Source organism: Sus scrofa, chromosome 13, assembly GCF_000003025.6.
Source record: "Sus scrofa isolate TJ Tabasco breed Duroc chromosome 13, Sscrofa11.1, whole genome shotgun sequence".
NCBI lineage: Eukaryota > Metazoa > Chordata > Mammalia > Artiodactyla > Suidae > Sus > Sus scrofa.
In genome coordinates, this window is record NC_010455.5 from 21,680,150 (window position 1) to 21,703,743 (window position 23,594).

At 38.3% G+C, this 23,594-nt stretch overlaps 1 protein-coding gene across 28 annotated transcripts in view; it reads left to right on the plus strand.

Moving 5' to 3' along the window:
* Positions 1-23,594, plus strand: part of LRRFIP2 (LRR binding FLII interacting protein 2) — a 123,457-nt gene that overhangs the window by 13,254 nt on the left and 86,609 nt on the right. For all 28 annotated transcript variants that reach the window (XM_021071626.1, XM_021071653.1, XM_021071652.1 and 25 more), the window contains exon 2: positions 17,387-17,530. In XM_021071626.1, coding sequence (XP_020927285.1) covers positions 17,441-17,530 — 90 coding nt within the window. In that variant the 5' untranslated portion in view covers positions 17,387-17,440. The remainder of the gene's footprint in view (positions 1-17,386; positions 17,531-23,594) is intronic.

A 23,594-nucleotide genomic window follows, 5' to 3' on the forward strand; every position in this document is an offset into this window, starting at 1 on the left:
AACATCCACACATTCCCTTCCTTATATTACCTTCCATCATGGTTTCTCCCAAGAGACTGGATATAGTTCCCTATGCTATACAGTAGGACCTCATTGCTTATACATTCTAAATGTGATAGTTTGTATCAACTCACCCCAAACTCCTCCCCCTTGGCAACCACAAGTCTCTTCTCTATGTCTGTGAGTCTGTTTCTGTTTTGTAGATAGGTTTATTTGTGCCATATTTTAGATTCCACGTATAAGTGATATCATATGGTATTTGTCTTTCTGACTTATTTCAATTAGTATGATAATCTCTAGCTGCATCCATGCAATTCTTTCATTCTTTTTGATGGCCGAATAGTATTCCATTGTTTATGTGCATCACATCTTCTTAATCCGTTGTTCCATCAACAGACATTTAGGTTGTTTCCATGTCTTGGCTATTGTGAATAGTGCTGCTATAAACATAGGGGTGCATGTATCATTTTAAATTATAGTTTTGTCTGGCTATATGCCCAGAATTGGGATTGCTGGATTGTCTCTATTTTTTGATTGGGTTGTTTGTTTTTTGTTGTTGTTGTTGAGTTGTATAAGTTATTTGCATAGTTTGGACATTAAGCCCTTGTCAGTTGCATTGTTTGCAACAATTTTCTCCAATTCCAGAGGTTTTTTTCATTTTTTAAAATGGTTTCTTTTGCTGTGCAAAAGCTCGTAAGTTTGATTAGGTCCCATTTGGGGGTTCATTTGTTTGTTTTTGTTTTGTTTTGTTTTGTTTTGTTTGCTTTTTAGGGCCTCACCCTCAGCATGTGGAGCTTCCCAGGCTAGGGGTTGAATTGGAAATACAGCTGCTGGCCTATACCACAGCAACATCAGATCCAAGCTGCGTCTGCAGCCTACACCACACCTCATGGCAATGCCAGATCCTTAACCCACTGAGCTAGGGCAGGGATTGAACCTACAACCTCATGGTTCCTAGTTGGATATGTTTCTGCTGTGCCATGTTAGGAACTCCTATTTTTGTATTTATTTCTTTTGCCTTGGGAGACTGACCTGAGAAAACACTTGTACAGTTAATGTCAGAGAATATTTTGCCTCTGTTCTCTTCTAGGAATTTTATGGTGTCATGTCGCATGTTTAAGTCTTTAAGCCATTTTGAGTTTATTTTTGTACATGGTATGAGGGTGTGTTCTAGTTTCATTGATTTACATGCAGCTTTCCAGTTTTGCCAGCACCACTTGGTGAAGAGACTGTCTTTTTCAGTGTTGTTTTCTTAATTTCCTTCTTGCTTTGTTCATTGTTAGTGTAGAGAAATGCAACTGATGTTTTGTGTTGGTTTTATATCCCTACAACTTTGCTGAATTCATTCATCCATGATTTTAAAAGCTTGTATCCATTGTTTAAAATTGTATGTGTTGTAACAAAGTACACAAATTTAGCAACTTAAAACAGCATACACTTTTTTTTTTTTTTTTTGTCTTTTTTTCTTTTCTAGGGCCGCTTCCCGTGGTATATGGAGGTTCCCAGGCTAGGGGTCGAATTGGAGCTGTAGTCTCCAGCCTACACCAGAGCCACAGCAACGCGGGATCTGAGCCGTGTCTGCAACCTACACCACAGCTCACGGCAACACCGGATCCTTAACCCACTGAGCAAGGCCAGGGATTGAACCTGCAACCTCATGGTTCCTAGTCAGATTTGTTAACCACTGCACCATGACGGGAACTCCAGCATACACTTATTATCCTATAGTTTCTCTGAGGCAGGAGTCTGAGCACTGTTGAACTTGGTCCTCTGCTTAGGGTCTCATGAGGCTTCAATCAAGGTGTTGGTTAAGCTGAATTCTCACCTGAAGGCTTAACTGGGGAAAAATTTGCTTCCAAACTCACTTAGGTTTTTGGCAGATTTAATTTTCTTGTGGTTTTATAACTGAGGCTTTTTGCTTACTAGAAGTTGCTTGGTCATCTAGAGACTATCTTCAAGGTCCTAAAGGCTGCTTTTGGCTTTGAGAGGCATCATGAACTTCTTGACTCTTTGGTGTTTCCCAGTATGAGAGGTTCATCAAGCCATCCAGCTACAGCTTGTCTGTTAGCTAGATGGTATTATATAATGTAACATAGTCATGGGAATAAAATATGACAATAGCCATTGTCATATTTTGTTGGTAGAAGCAAGTTTTAAGTTCTGCCTACATTCTTGGGGAAGTATTTACACAAAGATGTGAACAGCAAGAGTGAGGGCACATGGTGGGGTGGCCACCTTAAGAGTCTGTCTGCTATAGATGGTTACAAAATAGCACATGTTTTATAAACCTTTTTTTTTTTTTTTTAGGGCCACACACAGGACATATGGGGGTTCCCAGGCTAAGAGGTCAAATTGGAGCTGCAGCTGCTGGCCTATGCCCCCCCCCCACAGCAACGCCGATCTGAGCCGAATCTGTGACCTTACACTGCAGCTCATGGCAACACTGGATCCTTAACTCACTAAGTGGGATCAGGGATTGAACCCACATCCTCATGGATAATTAGTTGGGTTTGTTACCACTGAGCCACAAGGGGAACTCGTATGAACCCATTTTTGTGTAAAAAACATATATGTACACTTAAAATAAGAGTTTCTTTAGATGCTGCTGGCCTACCCACAGCTACAGCAACACAGGATCCGAGCCTTGTCTGCGACCTACACCGCAGCTCATGGCAATGCCAGATCCTTAACCTTCTGAGCAAGGCCAAGGATTGAACTTGCAATCTCATAGTTCCTAGTTGGATTTGTTTCCGCTGCACCATGACGGGAACTCCGAGAGTTGCCTCTTTTTTTTGAGCTTAGTTTTCTTTTTTTTGGGGGGGGGGAATACCCACAGCCTGCAAAAGTTCGTGGGCCAGGAATCAAACCCACACCACAGCTGTGACTACACCAGATCCTTAACCCACTGAACCACCAGGGAACCCTTGTCTTATTTTTCCTAAATGCTCCAACAGATTTTTTTCAGTGTCTACTCTTTCTAATTGATTTTGAGCAAAATAATTAGTGGTTTACTTGTGAAGTATGTATAGATAAATAGAAAACAAAAAAGTTTCGGGAAGAATAATAAAATGAGCATCTGCAGTCTCACTACATAGGCCAAGAAATTGAACATTACAGTATCCTGGTAGTTTCTTGTAAATAACCTCAAATGGCATCTTTTTCCCCTCCAGGTAATTATAATCCCATTTTACATGTTAATCCCTCTTTTGGGACCATTCTCTGCCTAACCCTGCAGTCCCAGATCTCTCTCTAAATGTGTATTCCTAATCAATATGTGGTTTAATTTTGAGAAACAACAGTTTGATCAACTTTTTGTGTCTGTCAGTCAAATTAGGCTAGCCTACCCTAACAAACAACCCCCAAGTTTCAGTGGTTTAACATGTTAAAGCCTGTTTCTCTTCTGTGAGTTGGAAAGCACTGGCAAAGGAGATGTTGATTCCACAAAGTCACCCTCGGACTCGGGCTCCTTTCATCTAGTGACTCTGCTGTTCCCTGAGGCTCAGAGACTTTCACACTTTTCACTGAGCTCTCTGCATCTGGCTGGCAGATTCAAGGGCAAAGAGAGGGAATATGGTAGATTCCGTGGAAAGTTTGATGGGCCTGGACTAATACATCTGTCACCTTTGGTCAGAATTCAGTCAAATGGCTGCACTTAATGCAAGAAAGATTATGAAATACAGCATAGCCATGGGCAATAAAGGGAAATGACTTGGTGAACAGAAGGTCAATTTCTACCATAGTATGTAACCTTAAGCAGTATCATTTTTTCAACAGTTTTGAAAAACTGAATGGCAAGTATAAACATAGTGATGAACAGAAGAGTCCATATTACCACTGTTTAAATGAAGGCTCGCAGGAGAAGATAAGCTGAACAGTGACTTCCTTGAGTCTGGTCTGTTAAGTCCTTGGGAAAGTTTGCTGATGAGTCCTGGGAAACCATAAAACTCATCACAGTCAGGGCACCTGGCAGAGCTGAAGTCTCTACAAGGTACTAAATACGTGGAAGAAATATGGTTGGGGAAGTACACTGCTCTTTCTAAGCTCTTCATGCTCTAGCCATTAGGAATAGGTAAAAGCAAAATATATCTGTAGTGTAACGTATGTCCTCAGCCAATCTAGGCAGACAGGGATGGGACACCGGGAACTTCATCAACATGGGGTCAACACTGACTAAATTCAGATAAAGACCTAGACCAGCTCAGCTCTCATTAAAAAGAAGTCTCAATGGCTGTGGGGATGTGGGTGGTGACAGCCCTCTATTGTGTCTCTTGAATCACATTGCTTCCATCTGTAGCTTTCTTCCTGGGATGTCTATAACCCTTGCTGGGGATCAGTCCACTTTGCCTCTTCTGTGTTGAATTTATTCCCTGTATGCTAAATTCTCTCCCTTTTGGTTTTTATTTTATTTGAGGAGATGCGTCTTCTAATAACTTATTAACAAAGGGTGTAAGAGGTAAATTTTTGAGAACTGGCATGTCTGAAGTGTCTTTAATACTCAAGTATGAGAATAGAACAGTATGGCTGGACATAGGCTGCTTACAGGTTGTCTGTAATTTTCTTTCATGAACTCAAAGGCATCATTCTAGTGTCTTCTTGTTGCCATAATTGCTTTTGTTTTAAAAGGCTGAAGCCATTCTAGGAGTTCCTGTTGTGGCAGAGTGGAAACGAATCCGACTAGGAACCATGAGGTTGCGGGTTCGATCCCTGGCCTCGATCAGTGGGTTAAGGATCTGGTGTTACCTTGAGCTGTGGTGTAGATCCTAGACGTGGCTCAGATCCCGCGTTGCTGTGGCTCTGGCATAGGCTGGTAGCTACAGCTCCGATTGGACCCCTAGCCTGGGAACCTCCATATGCCAAGGGTGCGGCCCGAAAAAGACAAAAAAAAAAACAAAAAAAAACTGAAGCCATTCTAATTGTTAATCCTTTTACATGTAACCTGATTTTTTTCCACCCCTAGAAGCTTATAAAATCATCCGTTCCCCTATGTTTGAAATTAACTATCGTATGTCACTATGGAATACCTCGGTATGGACTCAGGACTTGAGTTGCACATTCTATAGGCACTTGGAATCTGGCAACTCATGTCCTTACTTCTGGGAGGTTATTTTATTAGTGATTTCTTTTTTTTTTTTTTTTTTGTCTTTTTGCTATTTCTTGGACCGCTCCCGCAGCATATGGAGGCTCCCAGGCTAGGGGTCCAATCGGAGCTGTAGCCACCAGCCGGCCAGAGCCACAGCAACGTGGGATCCGAGCCGCGTCTGCAACCTACACCACAGCTCACGACAACGCCGGATTGTTAACCCACTGAGCAAGGGCAGGGACCGAACCCGCAACCTCATGGTTCCTAGTCGGATTCATTAACCACTTCGCCACGACGGGAACTCCTGTACTTGTATCACATTATATCTTGTTGTCTTCTTCCTTTTATGAGCCTAATCGTTATCTTGCCTAACCTTTTAGGGCATAATTTTGTCTTTCTATCTAAGATAGGTTTAAGCTACCCAAACCTGAGCAATGTGGCTCGAGAGAAGGAAAATGTTGACATCTTCATTTCTGATATCAAAGTACATCATGTCACCATTATTTTTTTTTTTCTAGTCGGTGAGTTACATAGTGAAAGGAATTATAGAGGTCTTCAGGGAAACCCAAAAATTTTCAAGAATTTTTCTCTGTTAATAAAAACTTACAGGAGTTCCTGTCGTGGCTCAGTGGTTAACGAATCCGACTAGGAACCATGAGGTTGCGGGTTTGATCCCTGGCCTTGCTCATTGGGTTAAGGATCTGTCGTTGCTGAGAGCTGTGGTGTAGGTTGCAGACACGGCTTGGATCCTGCATTGCTGTGGCTCTGGTGTAGGCCGGTGGCTACAGCTCCAATTCTACCCCTAGCCAGGGAACCTCCATATGCTGCAGGAGCGGCCCTAGAAAAGGCAAAAAGACAAATAAATAAATAAATAAAATAACAGGCTTGAACGTTGATTTTTTTCCCCCAATAGACCTTAGAGGACATTTATGGTTACTTCTTTGGTCTAATTTTGACCTGTCGATTTGAGTCAGAGTTTTAATTTTATTACATTTTAAAGTTAGTCTAATGGTGTTAACTCTTTTTAAAATTATCAATGTGTTTTTCATTTACTTAGAATTTCATTAGATCCATAAGAGTGTTGGTTGATGTGAAATCTATTAGAAAATTATGGTTTTACCAGAGATGACCAACATAAATTTTTATAGTCTTACTTTGCAATTGCTCTGACAAGCTAAATGAATCTTTCCCCCTTACCAGCTTATTAATATAGTGACAAGTTTTCATATTGTGAAATAGCCCCGGAATTGTAGCCTTTAGCTTAAATCAGTTTTTGGTAAGGTGATTATCAACATTATATAAAGCTTAAGAAAAAAGCAAATTCTTTTTTTTTTTTTTACATTATTGCCTTTGCCATTTATTATTTATGTTTACAGAATTTTATATATTTTATGTAAATATATGTAGCATATATTTATATATTTTCAGTCATGCTGTACATGCCATTTTGTCATTATTTTATACCTTATGGGCATGATATTAAACTTGTTCCTATCTTTGCTTGCTTCCCATGCGTTTTCTAACACCACAATTTATTTATTTATTTATTTATTTATTTATTTTTGGTCTTTTTTTTTTGTCTTTTTTGTTGTTGTTGTTGTTGTTGTTGCTATTTCTTGGGCCGCTCCCGCGGCATATGGAGGTTCCCAGGCTAGGGGTCGAATCGGAGCTGTAGCCACCGGCCTACGCCAGAGCCACAGCAATGCGGGATCCGAGCCGCGTCTGCAACCTACACCACAGCTCACGGCAACGCCAGATCGTTAACCCGCTGAGCAAGGGCAGGGACCGAACCCGCGACCTCATGGTTCCTAGTCGGATTCGTTAACCACTGCGCCACGACGGAAACTCCTAACACCACAATTTATTGCATCATGTTAACTGGCTGTTGTCAGTTTGGGTCATACTCAGCTTACTGGTTTTTTTTTTTTTTACTATAGATTAAAACGTAATTAAAATACACAATATTGTAAATCAACTGTACTTCAAAAAAATTAGTAGCCTTAAAAAAGTAATCAAAATAATTCTTTATGCATGTAATTTTTTTCTTTTGTTGCATTATGCTCTAAGTTTTGTGTTTGTTACTATTAGAATAGAGTCAGTAGGAATATTGTCAGTAGAGTCCATCTGCAATCAGAAGGAGAACTTAAGGTCTAAGGCCAATGTTTTTGCCCTATGGAACTTAATTCTGGTTCCTTCTATTTTATTATTAATGGCAGAGTTAGCTACATGCTTCTATCAGATTTTGATTTTCATTTCTTTTCATGAAGGAAGTATTTCAGTAATAATTCCACATACATCAGAAAGAAAACACACTCTCGTACAGTTCAGTAAGAGGACTTAATGGTTCTTTTTAATGTTGCTACATATCTAGTTAGTTGGAAATAGAAAGAAAAAAAATGCCTTCTCACTAAGTATGTAGGTCTGGTGTTGGATTAGATTTGTGTTTGAAAATGTGCAATCCCCCACCCACCTACCCATCCACCTGTGGCTCAACTAAGATTAACTTTAGCCAGGGGGATTTACTTCTGATTTTGATTTATGACTTCTTTTGCTATTGTGATTTCAGATTTTTTTTTTTTTTTTTTGCTGTCAGTTATATTTCTGAAGCATTTTACACTTTATAGGAATTTTTATATCTTTAAAATGTGGTATGAGAATAAATTTAATGAAAGAATTTCATTGAAAATCAGAAAACATTTTAGAAAGAAATTAAAGAAGACCTAAATAAGTGGCAAGACATCTCATGGTTATGGTTTGGAATCTTAATGTTGTTAAGATGGCAGTACTCCCCAAATTGATCCATAGATTCAGTGCAATCCCTACCAAAATGCCTGCCACCCTCCCCGCCATATCTGTTTTTGATGCAGAAATAGTCATGCCTTTCTTAAAATTTGTATGGAATGATAAGGTGCCCAAAATAGGCAATACAGTCTTAAAGAAGAACAAAGTTGGAGGACTCGTTCTTCCTAATTTTAAAACTTACTGCAAAGCTATAGTAATCAAGACAGTGTGATACTGGCGTAAGGATATACATATCAATCAATGGAATAGAACTGAGAAGGTTTAGAAATAAACTTACTTTTACAGTCAATAGGTTTTTAACAAGGGTACCAGGACAATTTAGTGAGGGAAAGAATTGTCTTTCTAACAAATGGTGCTGGGAAAAGTAGATATCCACTTGGAAATGAATGAAGTTGGATCCCTGAATCACACCATATAAAAAAACTGAGAATGGATCCTGTAAGGGCTAAAACTGTAAAACTCTTAGAGGAAAACATAGGAGTAAATCTTTGTCACCTTAGGGTAGGCACTGCTTTCTCAGCTATGACACCAAAGGCCTTGCAATAAAATAAAATTAAAAGTGAAATGACTTCCTCAAAGTAAAAACTTTTGTTCTTCAGAGAACACCATTAAGAAAGGATATGTAGAAGTAGTATAAGTACTTTATCTCTGACTTCTTTACCATTTTAATTTTCCCATTGTAGTCTTTTGCCTACTTACAAGGTGGTGATTACTATGTACATAGCTCCTTGCAAATGTAGTGGTCTTATGTAGATATTTGTTGGAAAGGGAAAAATTAAAGGTATATGATTTATTTTATGAAAATTTCCTAATTTTAGAATCTCATGTTAATTACATAAAAATCATATCTTCATTGCATACTTTCACATTTCTCTCTCATTTTTTGGTTTTATCTTTGTTCTTTTGCCATCTGAGCTTCTGTCGTTAATCCTAGTACTTCTCCTATTTTCTTGTTTTCTGCTTTATTTCACACTTTTAAGTCTGACCTATCTAAAGCAATATGTAATATTCTCTCTCCCTTTCCTTTCATTCTGTGAATATACGACCATACATTTAAGCGATATTTTAAAAGGTATAGGGAATGGAGCACATTTGAATGGTACTAGAAAATGGTTTACTTCTTAGGGCCTACTGAGAATGCAGTTGTTGGTAAGAGTATATCTTCCTAATTTAGGTTCTGCACAGTTGATGAATTTGTATTATAAATCATGTTGAACATAGCATTAGAGTTCATTTATTGAATAACATTGTTAGCAAGGAAGGAAAGGCACCACTGGCATGTCATCTTATGAAAAGAGGAAATGGAAACATCAGTTCCGTTGGATGTACAAGAATACTGTGTATTCAAAATATGAGACTTAAAAAAACATTTTTGAATATTCTTAGGACTACTGAATGTAGAAGTAGAAGATGTGATTATACAAGTTCTCATTGACCCTTTATAGGCATTATATTTTATAAACAATGACCTTTAATTAACCATAGGGGTTCTAAAACTTTCCTGAGATTTAGTTTGTGTTTAGCATCTACCTTGCCTTATTCTGCCAGGCCCTCCAGTTTTGCCTCATATATTTTTTGCCTCATTTGTATTTTTTTCATTTTTTACTTTGTTTCAACTTCTAGATATACCTTTGTTCCTTTTTGTAGGTTCTGTTAATGGTTTATTCATTTTATGTAGTGGTCTTATCTAGTTATTTGCAGAATTTATGTCTTTAACTATAATCCTTCCCTTCTCTCCTTTCTTCCCTCCCTTCCTTTTTCCTTTCTCTCCCTCTCCCTCTCTCTTGCCCTTTACCCTCCCCCCTCCATTTTGTTCTCTTTAAGTCTAGGAATTCCTGTTCTCTCCTTTTCCCGTAGTCTTTTTAAAGTATACATAACTATTCTTCTATATTCTTCTATACTGTGATTATCTCTCCCTTCCCCCCCCACCTTTTTCGGCCGTACCCATAGCGTATGGAAGCTCCTTGACCAGGGATCAAATCTGAGCTCCATCCCTGGGCTATGCCACAGCTGTGCCAACTTGCCCTGATCCCTAAATCACTGTCACCAGACTGGGATCGAACTGGCAAGGCCACAGGGACAAGCCAGATCATCAACCCACTGCACCACAGCGGGGACCTCGGCCTTCCTTTTTCATTTCAAATCAAGATTTTTTAAACTGTAATTCCCAGTTCCCATGCCTTTTTGTTCACTTAGTCATCTACCTTTCTCAACCAATTACTTCTTTTCTAATACTTTTATTATAAAAATCCTCAAACATATAAAAAAAGTTGAAAGAAATCTGAACACTCATGTACCTACCACCTAGATTCTACTATTAATATTGTCACCTATATATTCATTTATCCATTCCTCTATCTCTCCATTACTCTATCTTTTTCATTTTGGATGCATTTCAAAGTAGCAAGTAGCACTGTACTTCAACCCTAAATATTTTAGCATGTGCATCATTGACTAGAGGTCAGTCTTTGTGTAGAGGCCTTTTTCTTTCGAGGTGGAATTTATGTAGAAAGATATGCACAGGTGTTACCATTTAATAACCTAATATCTTTCCTCCTAAGTCACTTGGGCTCTAATAAGTTATAATAAAGGAACTAACACTCATTATAATGCCATGCTCCCAAAACTCGTGTATTCATTTTGATTTTCAAAAAAAAGATTTTGAGTATCATAAAGTACCTTAAAATTTTCTTTTTTCTTTTTGTTTTTATTATGTAAATGTGCTATAGTATAATGATTATTGTTAAAGACATTTTTTCCCCATATTATTCCATGCGTTATCAAAAATTCTTAGCATGACCAATAATATCACATGATGCATGCTGGAAGAAATAATTTGAGGATACTTTTGTTTAGTTAAAAAGATGAAATTATAGGAGTTCCTGTCGTGGAGCAGCGGAATCCGACTAGGAACCATGAGGTTGAGGGTTCAATCCCTGGCCTCGCTCAGTGGGTTAAGGATCTGGCGTTGCCAGCACCTACAGCTCCAATTAGACCCCTAGCCTGGGACCTTCCATATGCCGAGGGTGAAGCCCTAAAAAGACAAGAAGACCAAAAAAATAAATAAATAAATAAAAATGAAGTTATAAAGAAAGGCTAAGATTGCCCTTTTGTCAACTTCATAAGCTAAGTATGTCAAAGAGCTTTGTTAATTCAAGACACTTTGAACATTTCTGGAGTGATTTGCAGTTAAGTGCTTGCATTTATATAATTCACTTGAACCTCATATTAGCTGTGTGAGATCGGTTGACAGTTGTGTCTGCTCTCTAGGTGAAGAAATGAAGGCTTGAGCAGTGGGAAGGGCAAAGCAGCAACTGGTCATGCAACCAACTGAACTCAGCATCCTTTCACTTTAAATTTTGTCCATTGGCCACAACTACAGTCACACCAACTCTTTTAGTTCAGGTGCCATTCCCATCCTGGGATGTGCTTATGAATAAACTACCAAATGTTTTATTGTACAGACTAGGGTTAACTAATGACAATGCTGACACAGGCTTAAGCCAATATTTTGGAGTTCCCATTGTGGCTCAGGGGTAACGAAATCTACTAGTATCCATGAGGATGCAGTCTCTGGCCCTGCTCAGTGGGCTAAGGATCTGGAGTTGCCATGAGCTGCGGTGTAGGTCGCAGATGTGGCTTGGATCTGGTGTTGCTGTGGTATAGGCCGGCAGCTCCAGTTGGGCCCCTAGCCTAGGAACTTACATATGCCACAGGTGCAGCCCTAAAAAAAAGAAAGAAAAAAAAGACATGCCAATATTTTGAGTTCTCTATGATGAAATACTTAGATAATGAGGGAATTGCAACTGTCAGGATTCAGGTAGAACTATCTAAGTGTGCTGTATTTAGAATATGGCTTGCTGATACTCTGTTCTTACTAGAGTGAACAATATCATGATTGAAATGCCATTTAATATGGCAAAAAGCCTATTTTTCAGAAATGTATTACCGTCGAAGCTCATTGGAGAAGATAAAGCCTTATTGATGTATCCATTTTAGAGGATTTATATTCCACAGCATCCTTTCTTTCCCTTAGGTAGACAAATACTTACTGACAAAACCATCTGGGGAAAATCAGCTTGACATTGGGTAAAAGACTTACACAGGAGTTCCCGTCGTGGCGCAGTGGTTAACGAATCCGACTAGGAACCATGAGGTTGCGGGTTCGGTCCCTGCCCTTGCTCAGTGGGTTAACGATCTGGCGTTGCCGTGAACTGTGGTGTAGGTTGCAGACGCGGCTCGGATCCTGAGTTGCTGTGGCTCTGGCATAGGCCGGTGGCTACAGCTCCGATTCAACCCCTAGCCTGGGAACCTCCATATGCCGCGGGAGCGGCCCAAGAAATAGCAACAACAACAAAACAACAACAAAAAAAAAGACAAAAGACAAAAAAAAAAAAAAAAAAAAAAAAAAAGACTTACACAAAAATGTAGGCAGTTTTGTTCTTGTCAGTGGATGTAAACATTTAGCTCTTGTTTGGTTGATAGCACTAAGGAAAAGCTGAAAGAAATTAACATGGCTCCCTAAGAAAAGTGTTCTTGAGAAAACCTACTTGTAATAGAAACTTATTGAAAGTCCTTTAGAACCAGAAACTGGACGTAATTTATTTGAGGTTACCTTTGGTGGGTCTATATCTTTAATTTTGTCATTTTGTTGAAAAGTAGTTTTCTCTTGGCTGCGCCGGAAATCTTATTTCTTTTAAGGTTTCCCTCATCACTGATGGAGAGTGTTCTGGAGTTATTAGAAGATAGAGGCATAGGAGCTGAATACTTTCCGTTTTTCTAACATTAATGAGTGTTTACAGAATACAAATAGTATATGTTTCTTGAAAAGCACTAGATTGTTTTTTGAAATAGATAATGGTTGATCTGTCTCTCATGTACAAATGAAAAAGGTGACAAAACCTGGCCAGTGATACACATAAACACTTGGTTACCCTTGCAGATAGGTCAAGGAGGACAAGGAAGATAGGAATTTGTTTCCATTTCCTGCTGCTATCCTGTGCCTCTGTCCCTTTTGCTGTTAGCTTTCTCTCAGGGCTGGTTAGCTTGGAGCTTGTTGAACCAGTTTGTTTCTTAGGCATTTTTAATAAAAGATAATTCTTTATGTAAATCTGTGTGCTAGGAATATCCAGGCAGCTATAAGGGCTAAGACAGTGTTAATTGAGAAGGAAGGAAAATGGATTATGGGGAAAGAGGAGAAAGAAATTCCACTTTCAGAAGAGGGCCACCAGATATATGCCCAGGAGTGGGATTGCTGGGTCTTAATGGTAGTTATATATAATTTTCTGAGAAACCTCTGTACTGTTTTCCATTGTGGTTGTACCAATTTACATTCCCACCAACAGTGAAGAAGGCTTCCCTTTTCTCCACATCCTCTCCAGCATTTGTTGTTTGTTGACTTGTTAATGATGGCCACTCTAAATGGTGTGAGGTGGTACCTCAGAGTAGTTTTGGTTTTCGTTTCTCTAATAATTAGTGATGTTGAGCATCTTTTCATGTGCCTGTTGGCCATCTGTATATCTTCTTTGGAGAAATGTCTATTCAGTTCTTTAGCCCATTTTTCAGTTGGGTTGTTGGTTTTTTGGCCATTGGGTTGTATAAGTTGTTTATGTGGGGTGGACTGGGAGTTTGGGTTTAGTAGTTACAAACTATTGCATTTGGAGTGGATAAGCAATGAGATCCTGCTGTATAACGCAGGGAACTATATCTAGTCACTTGTGACGGAACATGATGGAGGATAATGTGAGAAAAAATATGTGTGTGTGTGTGTGTGTATGTAATATATATATATGTGTGTGTGTATGTATATGTATGTATATGTATTTATGTATGACTGGGCCACTATGCTGTACTGCAGAAATTGACAGAACATTGTAAATCAACTATAATAGAAAAAATAAAAATCTTAAAAAGAAGAGAAAAAGAGTGCCACTGCCAGTGGTTTCAGATAGCAGGTCTCAGCTGTGTAGCATATTGTGCCTAATTTAGGTGTCATCCACTTTGGGGCCAGTTTATTCTTTGATATGAATTTATTTATTTATTTATTTATGCATCTCTTTTTCTCTCAATGCTACTGGAATTTTAGAGAATCAAAAAGAAAAAAAAATGCACCCATAATCTCATCTTCCTAAAGAAAATAATGTTAAATTTTTGCTACACTTGCAGCCAACTATTTTTCTTCTGTAATTACTTTTGTGTGTCTGGAATTAGAAAATGCCTATGTTTCTGTATGCTGCTTCTGTGAAATGTCTTTCAACAAGTACTTGGAAAGTTGGCTGAAGGACAAATATTGGACGATACTACAGCTAAATTGTCACTCTAGTCTAAAAAGGAACTTTGTGTCACATGCTGTTTTTTTTCTCAGTGAGTGACTAATATTTGTACAGCATTACTGTTAAATAGGTGAAAGACCTTTGTTTTTTTAATTTTGTTTTATAATTGATTTACAATGTTCTGTCAATTTCTGCTGTACAGAAAAGTGACCCAGTCATATATATATTCTTTTTCTCATATTATCTTCTATCATGTTCTATCACAACTGATTGAATATAGCCCCCTCTGCTATATAGCAGGACCTCATTGTTTCCATTCTAAATGTAATAGTTTGTTATCTACTAACCCCAACTCCCACTCCATCTCACTCCGTCCCCTCCCCATTGATAACCTCAAGTTTGTTCTCCTTGTCTGTGAGTCTTGTTTCTGTTCTGTAGGTAGGTTCATATGTGCCATATTTTAGATTCCACATGTAAGTGATATGTTGTTTGTCTTTCTTTTCTGACTTACTTAGTATAAGAATCTCTAGTTGCATCCTTGTTGCTGCAATTAGCATTATTTTGTTCTTTTTTTTTTTTTTTTTTTTTTTTGTCTTTTTGTCTTTTCTAAGGCTGCACCCACGGCACATGGAGGTTCCCAGGCTAGCGGTCTAATCACAGCTGCAGCTGCCAGCCCACACCACAGCTGCAGCAACGCAGGATCCCTAAGCCACTGAGTGAGGCCAGGGATCAAACCCTCAACCTCGTGGTTACCAGTTGGATTTGTTAAACAGTGAGCCATGACGGGAATGTGAATTTTTGTTCTTTTTTATGACTGAATAGTATTCCATTGTGTATAGTACCACATCTTTGTAATCCATTCATCTGTTGATGGACTTTTAGGTTGTTTCCATGTCTTGGCTATTGTGAATAGTGCTGCAGTGAACATAGGGGTGCATGTATCTTTTTGAATGAAAGTTTTGTCTGGATATATGCCCAGGAGTGGGATTGCTGAATCATATGGTACTTCTATATTTAATTTTCTAAAGAACCTTCATACTGTTTTCCATAGTGGTTGTACCAATTTACATTCCCTGTAACAGTGTAGGTTCTCTTTTCTCCACATCCTCTCCAGCATTTGTTATTTGTAGACTTGTGCATGATCAGCTGCTGCCTTCAGATATACATTCTTTTCCCCTTCCTTTTCCATTTAAATGAATCCTTATATACAGATATATTTTCTATGGCAGAATAATAAACTATCATCAGTCTTCATTCTCAGTGACAAACCTAACAAGCCAGCTCTGTGGAAATAAAAAATGGTGTCAGCTAAGAAGGGAGTAGCCTGAATTTTCTTTGGAGAGAACTTCTTTGTAAGATTGGATTAAGTGGTTCTGTTTTATTTTGCTTGAATCAAGTAAATCCCAATACATTCATGTCACTTATACTTTTAATATAGTTCATTCTATTTGGACAAATTTGAGATTTTTTTGTGTGCGTGACTCACTGTATAGTGAACATTCACCAGTTTATTTTGTTAAAGCTAGGGAAAAAATCAAGTTAATGGATATTTCACTAAATGAGTTATACTTCTCAGGAATGTGTATGGGAGAGAAGGAGGTCACGTAAATTGGGATGCATTCTCTCAAGAGCATCTGTAGTTTCAAACACCATGTGTTAGAAAAGTTAGATGGTCTTTATCATCCTTGGTATTTAATCCTGGGAGATGAATTTTTCTTCTCTCTTTTGTAAAAATACATCTATTTTATGATAATAACAATAATAATAGATTCATAGATATAGTCTTAGTCATTGGCCTATGACATTGCTGTTTTGCTCATCTCTGTATCTTTGGCATCTCCCATAGTGCCTACCTAGCAATAGCAGAAACTCAGAATTTGTTGCCTAGATGGTGTTGGTTATTGCTAATTGCAAAATGAACTTTCATGGGTTTTTTTTCTTTTTAATTTAGTAGTAGTGTAAGTGAATTTTTCCTTAAATTTTACTAAAAAGCCACCTTACCTTTGTAGTTTTAAGGCTCTATATTAAGTTTTCTTAAATATGTGCTTTCAGTTTTAGGCTGAATGGCTTTTCTGAAATGTTTTTCACTCTGGAATGGAAATAGGTTTTAGAAATATCTGTAGGAAGGAATTGCCATCGTGGCGCAGCGGAAACGAATCCAACTAGGAGTCATGAGGTTGCAGGTTTGACCCCTGGCCTTGTTCATCGAGTTAAGGATCTGATGTTGCCACGAGCTATGGTGTAGGTCGCAGACGTAGCTTGGATCTGGCGTTGCTATGGCTGTGATATAAACCAGCAGCTGTAGCTCCAATTTGACCCCTAGCCTGGGACTCTCCATATGCTGCAAGTGCTGCCCGAAAAAACAAAAAACAAAAAAAACAAAAAAAAGAAGGAAAGAAAGAAATATCTGTAGTGGGAGTTCCCACTGTGGCTCAGTGGGTTAAGAACCTGACTGTTACCCATGAGGATGTGGTTCGATCCCTGGCCTCACTCAAGGGGTTAAGGATCCGCCACTGCCGTGAGCTGCAGTGTCCATCACAGCCTCGGCTCAGATCCAGTGTTACTGTGGCTGTGGTGTAGGCCAGCTGCAGCTCCAATTCAGCCCCTAGCCCGGGAACTTCTATATGTTATGGGTGTGCCCATAGAAAGAAAGAAAAAAAATATATTTGTAGTAATTTTAAACTTAAATAGAATTGCTGTTTGCAGTTTTCTGAGACTGATATTATAATACGTTGTCACAGGTTGCTGAGGGTAGGTAGAATGGTAAAAAGAGTTAAATTTAGTAATTAGTATAAAATTTTTTTTTTCTTTTTAGAGCCACACCAGTGGCATTTGGAAGTTCCCAGGCTAGGGGTCAAATCGGAGCTGCAGCACCTGGCCTACGCCATAGCCACAGCAACTGGGGATCTGACTCATGTCTATGACCTGCACTACAACTCTCAGCAATGCTGGATCCTTAAACTCACTGAGTGAGACCAGGGACTGAAACCTTCATCCTCATGGATACTAGTCGGGTTCTTAACCCACTGAGCCATGACGGGAACTCTAGTAATTAGTATAAATTTAATTATTTTAAAATTTATTGGAATAAGTTGATAATGGAGGAAAAAATGGTGACCAATTTCTTTATACATAAACAATAAATATAATTTCTCTATGTTAAAAGTATAAATGAGCATTAAAACTGCATAAAGAGAAACTTCCCGCATTATTCTATTTGTTTTTATTTTAGGGCTGAAAACAGTGCAGTTCGTTTTCACAGTTAAAAGACTATTAAGAAGACAAGATGGGGACTCCTGGTTCTGGAAGGAAAAGGACGCCTGTGAAAGACCGATTTTCTGCAGAAGATGAAGCTTTGAGTAGCATTGCCAGAGAGGTATGTCTGGGAAACTCCTCTCAACACTGAGTTATACAGAGAAGAATGTTGTAAAAATGCTATATTTATATAGACATTCATTCATTGAACTGGTTTCAGAATGCTTCCTATAAATAAGATGTTATATGTGGCCTCTAAAATACTTTATTGGAATAAAATAGTTACTCTCTCTTTATTGGCTATTTATTCAACTCAATTAAGATTAATTTTTAATTTTATTTTTGTGAATTATTTGACTTCCAGGTACTTGTCCTTTTCTTTTAAAATTTATAATTAATCTTCATTATTGAAACTTAAAGTAATTAGAATGTTGAAGGTATGATAACTGTATTATTAAAATGCTCATTAGGCTCTGCAGTAATGTATCCCAGGAAGCACTGTATAACTGTTGACAGAAACAGTCCTTATTTGGTATATTCTCAGATTCAGTGTCTTAGCTGTTTTTGAGATACTGCAGTGGAATTTTTATGTTTAATTTTTAGCTAGTAATAGAGTTTCTGAAGCCTCTTGTTTTGCTTTGTTTACAACTCAACAAAAAGGAAAGGGGTGCCACCTATTGAATCTCTGCCAGCATTTCCTCTTGCATACTGGAAATGTAAGATAACTCCCAAATGTGATTTCTTAGTGAGGAGTCCACTGTATTTGAGAGTCTTTCTGTAGCTGAAGACCTGACCATGTACTAACATGGTGCTAGAATTGCTCAGAACATTTTAAAATTGTATTCTTTAGGTGAGAATATTCCCTCATCACTTCCTCTTTGTTATTCTTAGTAAACAACTCATTTAGGACTATTGCTATTTCCTCTTGACATATTACACAGTCTTTTTTTTTGGATCTAGCTCATTGTTACGTTTTTCCTTTTATAAACTACTCAGCTTTTGAATTAGAAGTCAAATTTTGTAGGAGGATATTTGTGGCAGAAAAGAGTTACCTAAAAACTAATGACAAAATTGGGATAACACTTCAACAAAATTGCTTTAAAAAAATCAGTGAGGTATTTTTAGATAAAAAGGTAAAAAATACTTAAGAATGAAGTAGTGGAGAACACTTTACAGTGATCTTAAGTATTTACCAAAATGAAGTATTTTAGAAGCCACATAGTTTTAGTTGAAAATTGAAACAACTCAAAATGTTTATTTTCAAAACTGGAGGGATTTACCCAGAATTCTGTACGGGGAGAAAACACCAGTATGTTTTTGGCTCTTTTTGTACTGTCACTAGGTATTTTAACTCTTTTTGGATATAATGCTTCATTTACAAAATTGAGTAGCATTCTAGTGTCCAACACTTGAGTGCTTACTATATGACAAATATTGTTCTAAGCATTTAAAATGAATTCATTTAATCTCCACAAAATTATTTTTTTGTTTTTTTGCTTTTTAGGGCCGCACCCTCGGCATGTGGAGGTTCCCAGGCTAGGGGTCCAATCAGAGCTACAGCTGCCAGCCTACACCACAGCCACAGCAACGCCAGATCCAAGCCACATCTGTGGCCTACACCACAGTTCATGGCAACACCGGATCCTTAACTCATGAAGGAGGCCAGGGATCTAACCTAAAACCTCATGGTTCCTAGTCAGATTCATTTCTGCTGCACCACGACAGGAACTCCTAATCTTCGCAAAATTCTGAAATTGGTTCTATTACTGTGTTCATTTTACAGATGAAGAAATCATTGCACAGAAAAGATAAGTAACTTCCCTAAGGTCACACAGCTACGAAATAGCAGAGCTTGGATTCAAACACTTGAATTCTGACTCCAGAGTCTCACTGTGCCGTGCTATTTTCTAGTCTTCTCTATCTCCTCCATTAATAGTTTATTTTTCTGTAACTTTTCATGATTTTAAAAGCACTTTCACATCTTGAGTCTCACAACAACCTTATGAGTTAGGTAGGATAGGTATTTTTATTAGCCTTATTTACAGATGAGGAAACAGATGAAGCTGAGAGATTAGTATCTGAAAGGTATCAAAACTGGGACTCAGATACAGCTATTTAAAGCCATCATTTATTTTTCCATATCATTCCACTTCCAGAAAAGCTGGGCTTTGGTGAGTTGAGGTGTGGCTTTGAATACTGGCTCTAATATTTGCTGGTTGAGTAGTTTTGTTAAGTAACTACTCTGGATGTCAATTTCCAGATCTATAAAATGAGAATAATACAGGCCTCCTATACTAAGGACTGTTGTGATATCTAAAGGAAATTATGCATGTAAATTTTATCATAGTGTTAGGCTTGCAATAGGCTATCTTGTTGTTTATTAATAACTTGAAATAGAAACTGAGGATAGGAGTACCCGCGGGGCTTAAGTACGGTCATTGTTTTGCAACCATCATCACTGTCCATCTCCAGAAATATTTTTATCTTGTAAAAATTGTTTGCATCTTTAAAAGATATTTGAAGATTGCTCTGTGAAGGCAGGAATGTGGCTGGATCTAGAAGTGCCACCGTATTTGTAATAGGCATGTTGCTGCTTTGCTGGGGGAGGGTGTCTGTCATATCTCTCTGAAGAGCTCATAAGAGTAGGTATTGGAGAACATCACCAGCAGATTCTCTATGGCATCAGAAAGCCAGTCTGGCTGCATACCCTGCTTGCTTGTTGGCTTTGACTGTTCCACCGGTTTGGGGAAAATGCAATTGGAGGGTTGACTGGGGGTGAAAATTACCTAGTAGCACAGAGTAAGTCAAACTGGGGACCCTTAGGCAGCTAGCCTCTCAAAAGGAGGAAGTGAGGGAAGATGAAGGCCCCTTATGCTGCCTTGTCTCAGTCAGATTGGTGAATGTTAAGGTGAGTGTTTCAATGAGAAGTAGAAGCCTCTTGAAGGGTCTACAAGCAGTCTTATTAAGGCATCACTGAAGCCTAGAATATTACTCCTTTGTTGCAGAGCTGAAATTATGAGGAAAATATGTTTTCTGCACACCTCTTCAAATGAAAGTCATAAGAACATTTATGTTTGAACTTGATGATCTGAGAGTCCTTCTAATTCTAAAATTCTGTAATTTCTTTTGAAATTCAAAACTCAAAGAAAATTTATGCTCATAGTGCATAATTCTCTTGAATCTAAAGAATCAGTACAGGCATAGAAACTGCTCATCTTATTTATAGGAGTTGAAGTCTAGCAAATGGGATGTTTGGGGACTTTTATGTTGAGCAGAAGTTACATGTCTACATATTTGGTTGTCAAACTTACTTGTAAAAATAAGGAAGATAGGAAGCTCTTTGTCTATTTAACATTTATAGCTGCTAGAACTGCTGAATTTTATTTTATTTATTTATTTATTTATTTATTTTGTCTTTTTGCCTTTTCTAGGGCCGCTCCCTCGGCATATGGAAGTTCCCAGGCTAGGGGTCTAATCAGAGCTATAGCCACCAGCAGTGAGGGATCCAAGCTGTGTCTGCAACCTACACCACAGCTCATGGCAATTCCGGATCCTTAACCCACTGAGCAAGGCCAGAGATCGAACCCTCAACCTCATGGTTCCTAGTCGGATTCGTTAACCACTTCACCACGATGGGAACTCCTGAATTTTATTTTTAAAATAGCTTTATTGAGATATAATTCATATAACATATAATTCACTCATTTGAAGCAAACCATTCAGTACTTTTACATGATTAAAGTTGTGGTTAAAAAAATAGAGAGAGAGAGCCTTCCCACTGTGGCACAGTGGGTTAATGATCCTGCTCATTTCTGTGGCATTACTGGTTTGATCCCCACCCAGCAGTGTGTAATGAATCCATTGTTGCCACTGCTGTGGCATAGGTTGCAGATTCAGCTCTAATTCGATCCCTGGACTGAGAATTTCCATAGGCCTTGGCCAAGGCCAAAAGGAAACACACACACACACACCCACACACACACACACACACACACGTATAAATGAAAGAAAATTTGCTATTTTAACCGTTAACTCTACAATTCATTGCCATTAATTACATTAACAATATTGTGTACTGTCACCACTATTTATTTCAAAAATCTTAGAGTTCCCTCCGTGGTGCTGCGGGTTAGGGATCTGGTATTGTTTCTGACGAGAATCGGGCATTGCTGCAGCCGTGGCATAGGTCACATCAGCAGCTCATATTCCATCTCTAGCCTGGAAGCTTCCATATGTTGTGGGTGCAGTTGAAAAAAAAAAAATCTTTTCATCACCCTAGGCAAAAATTGTGTAACCATTAAGCTAAGCAGTAACCTCATTGCTCCCTCTTTTCGCCCCTGGGAAACTCTAATCTACTTTATTGTTCCTATGAATTTGTCTGATTCTAGATATTTCATAGAACTGGAATTGTGCAGTATTTGCCCTGCTGTGTCTGCCTTTTTTCTCTTCGCATAATGTCTTCAAGATTCATCCATGTTGTGACATGTATCAGTGCTTCATTCCTCTTTTTTTCCCCTTTTAAATAGCTTAATTCCTTCTTATATAGCTGAATGATGTTCCATTGTTTACATTTTGTTTATCTATTTATCTGCCGATGGACACTTAGTTGTATTTAATTATTTTGCTGCCTAAAGCCGTATATTCTAGGCCTCTAGTAGTGAGAATCAGGAGTTTGTAGTTTTGATTATAGATTTAGCAGCCTGAGAAGAAGGATACAAATGAAAGAACTGTGCTTAGTTTAAAAGATACTCTCCACCGTGATTGTTTTATGGCATAACAATCATAATAGTTTGATAGAGCTAATGATTTTCTCAGCTATTTTGCTATAATATTTGAGTAATTTATTTTTAGGCCGTGTCAAATTAATGATTAAAAACTTTTGGCAAGGATAGCAGTTTTTAAGAATGCAAAGAATTACCATAATCATAAATAATTATGGATGTTAATACTCTCTTTCATTTAAGAATAAAGGATTGTGATTTGTTTTGTTTTGTTTTGTTTTATAGGACCACACCTGAGGCATATAGAAGCTCCCGGGCTAGGGGTCAAATTGGAGCTACAGCTACCCGCCTACGCAACAGCCACAGCAATGCCAGATAGAAGCTCCCGGGCTAGGGGTCAAATTGGAGCTACAGCTACCCGCCTACACCACAGCTCACAGGAATTCCAGATCCTTAACCCATTGAGTGGGGCCAGGGATCAAACCCACAGCTTCATGGATACTAGTCGGTTTTGTTTTCATTGAGTCACAAGGGACACTCCAAGAATAAAGTTATTTTTTTAACATGAATTTTGAATGTCATTCATTTAGTAAATGTTTACTGAACATCTCTTCTCTGTAGGTGCTGTATTAGGTAAGGAGGACGTGGAATGGCTAGGTCTAACATCATTTCCTTTTGGGGAGCTTAGATTCTGGAGGGGAAAGTTGACTCCGAAAAATAATTATGTAATGAACTAGTCCTTTGATTTTTCAGCTTTTTTTCCCTTCAAAATTAATGCCTGCATTTAATATTGTAATTTCTTTTCTGTCTTGAAAGCTGTGATTGTCAGTGTAGGTCACAACCCATGGCATTCTTAGGATTGAGGAAATATAATATATTTATTTATAACTGTGATAAGTGCTTTGAGTCAACAGTAATGATTTCATTAATAATGTATAACGGGAAATTTGACATGTCTGGGGACTTTGGGAGGCCTTCCCTGAGGAATTGCCCTTTCAATTGAGTTTTGAAGGAGGAGTGGAATTTTTTTGGGGAAAGAGTTGTCAGATGTAGAGAAGAGCTTTACTATCAGAGGGAAGAATGTGTGACAAGCTTCTGAGGCTGAAAGAAGATGGAGAATTTAAGGAATAACAGCAGCAATGGCTAACATGTACTGAGCTCGTATTAAGTACCAGGCACTGTTCTAAGTTATTTAAACAAATTTAATCCTTTTGATAACTCTGGAGTAATCTACTATTCTCATTTTATCCATGATGAATCCAATGCATGGAGAAGTGAGGTAACTTGCTCAAGGTCACATAACTAGAAAGGGGTAGGTCTGAACTTTGCAGTTAGGCTTCTACACTCTTAACTCTTGTGTCTCCCATGATACCACTGTTTACTCTGACATGGACAGCAAGGAGGAGAGTGGCCTGGGTTAGGCAGGAGCCAGATCACATAGGCTAGTGGTTCTCAATTGAGAGT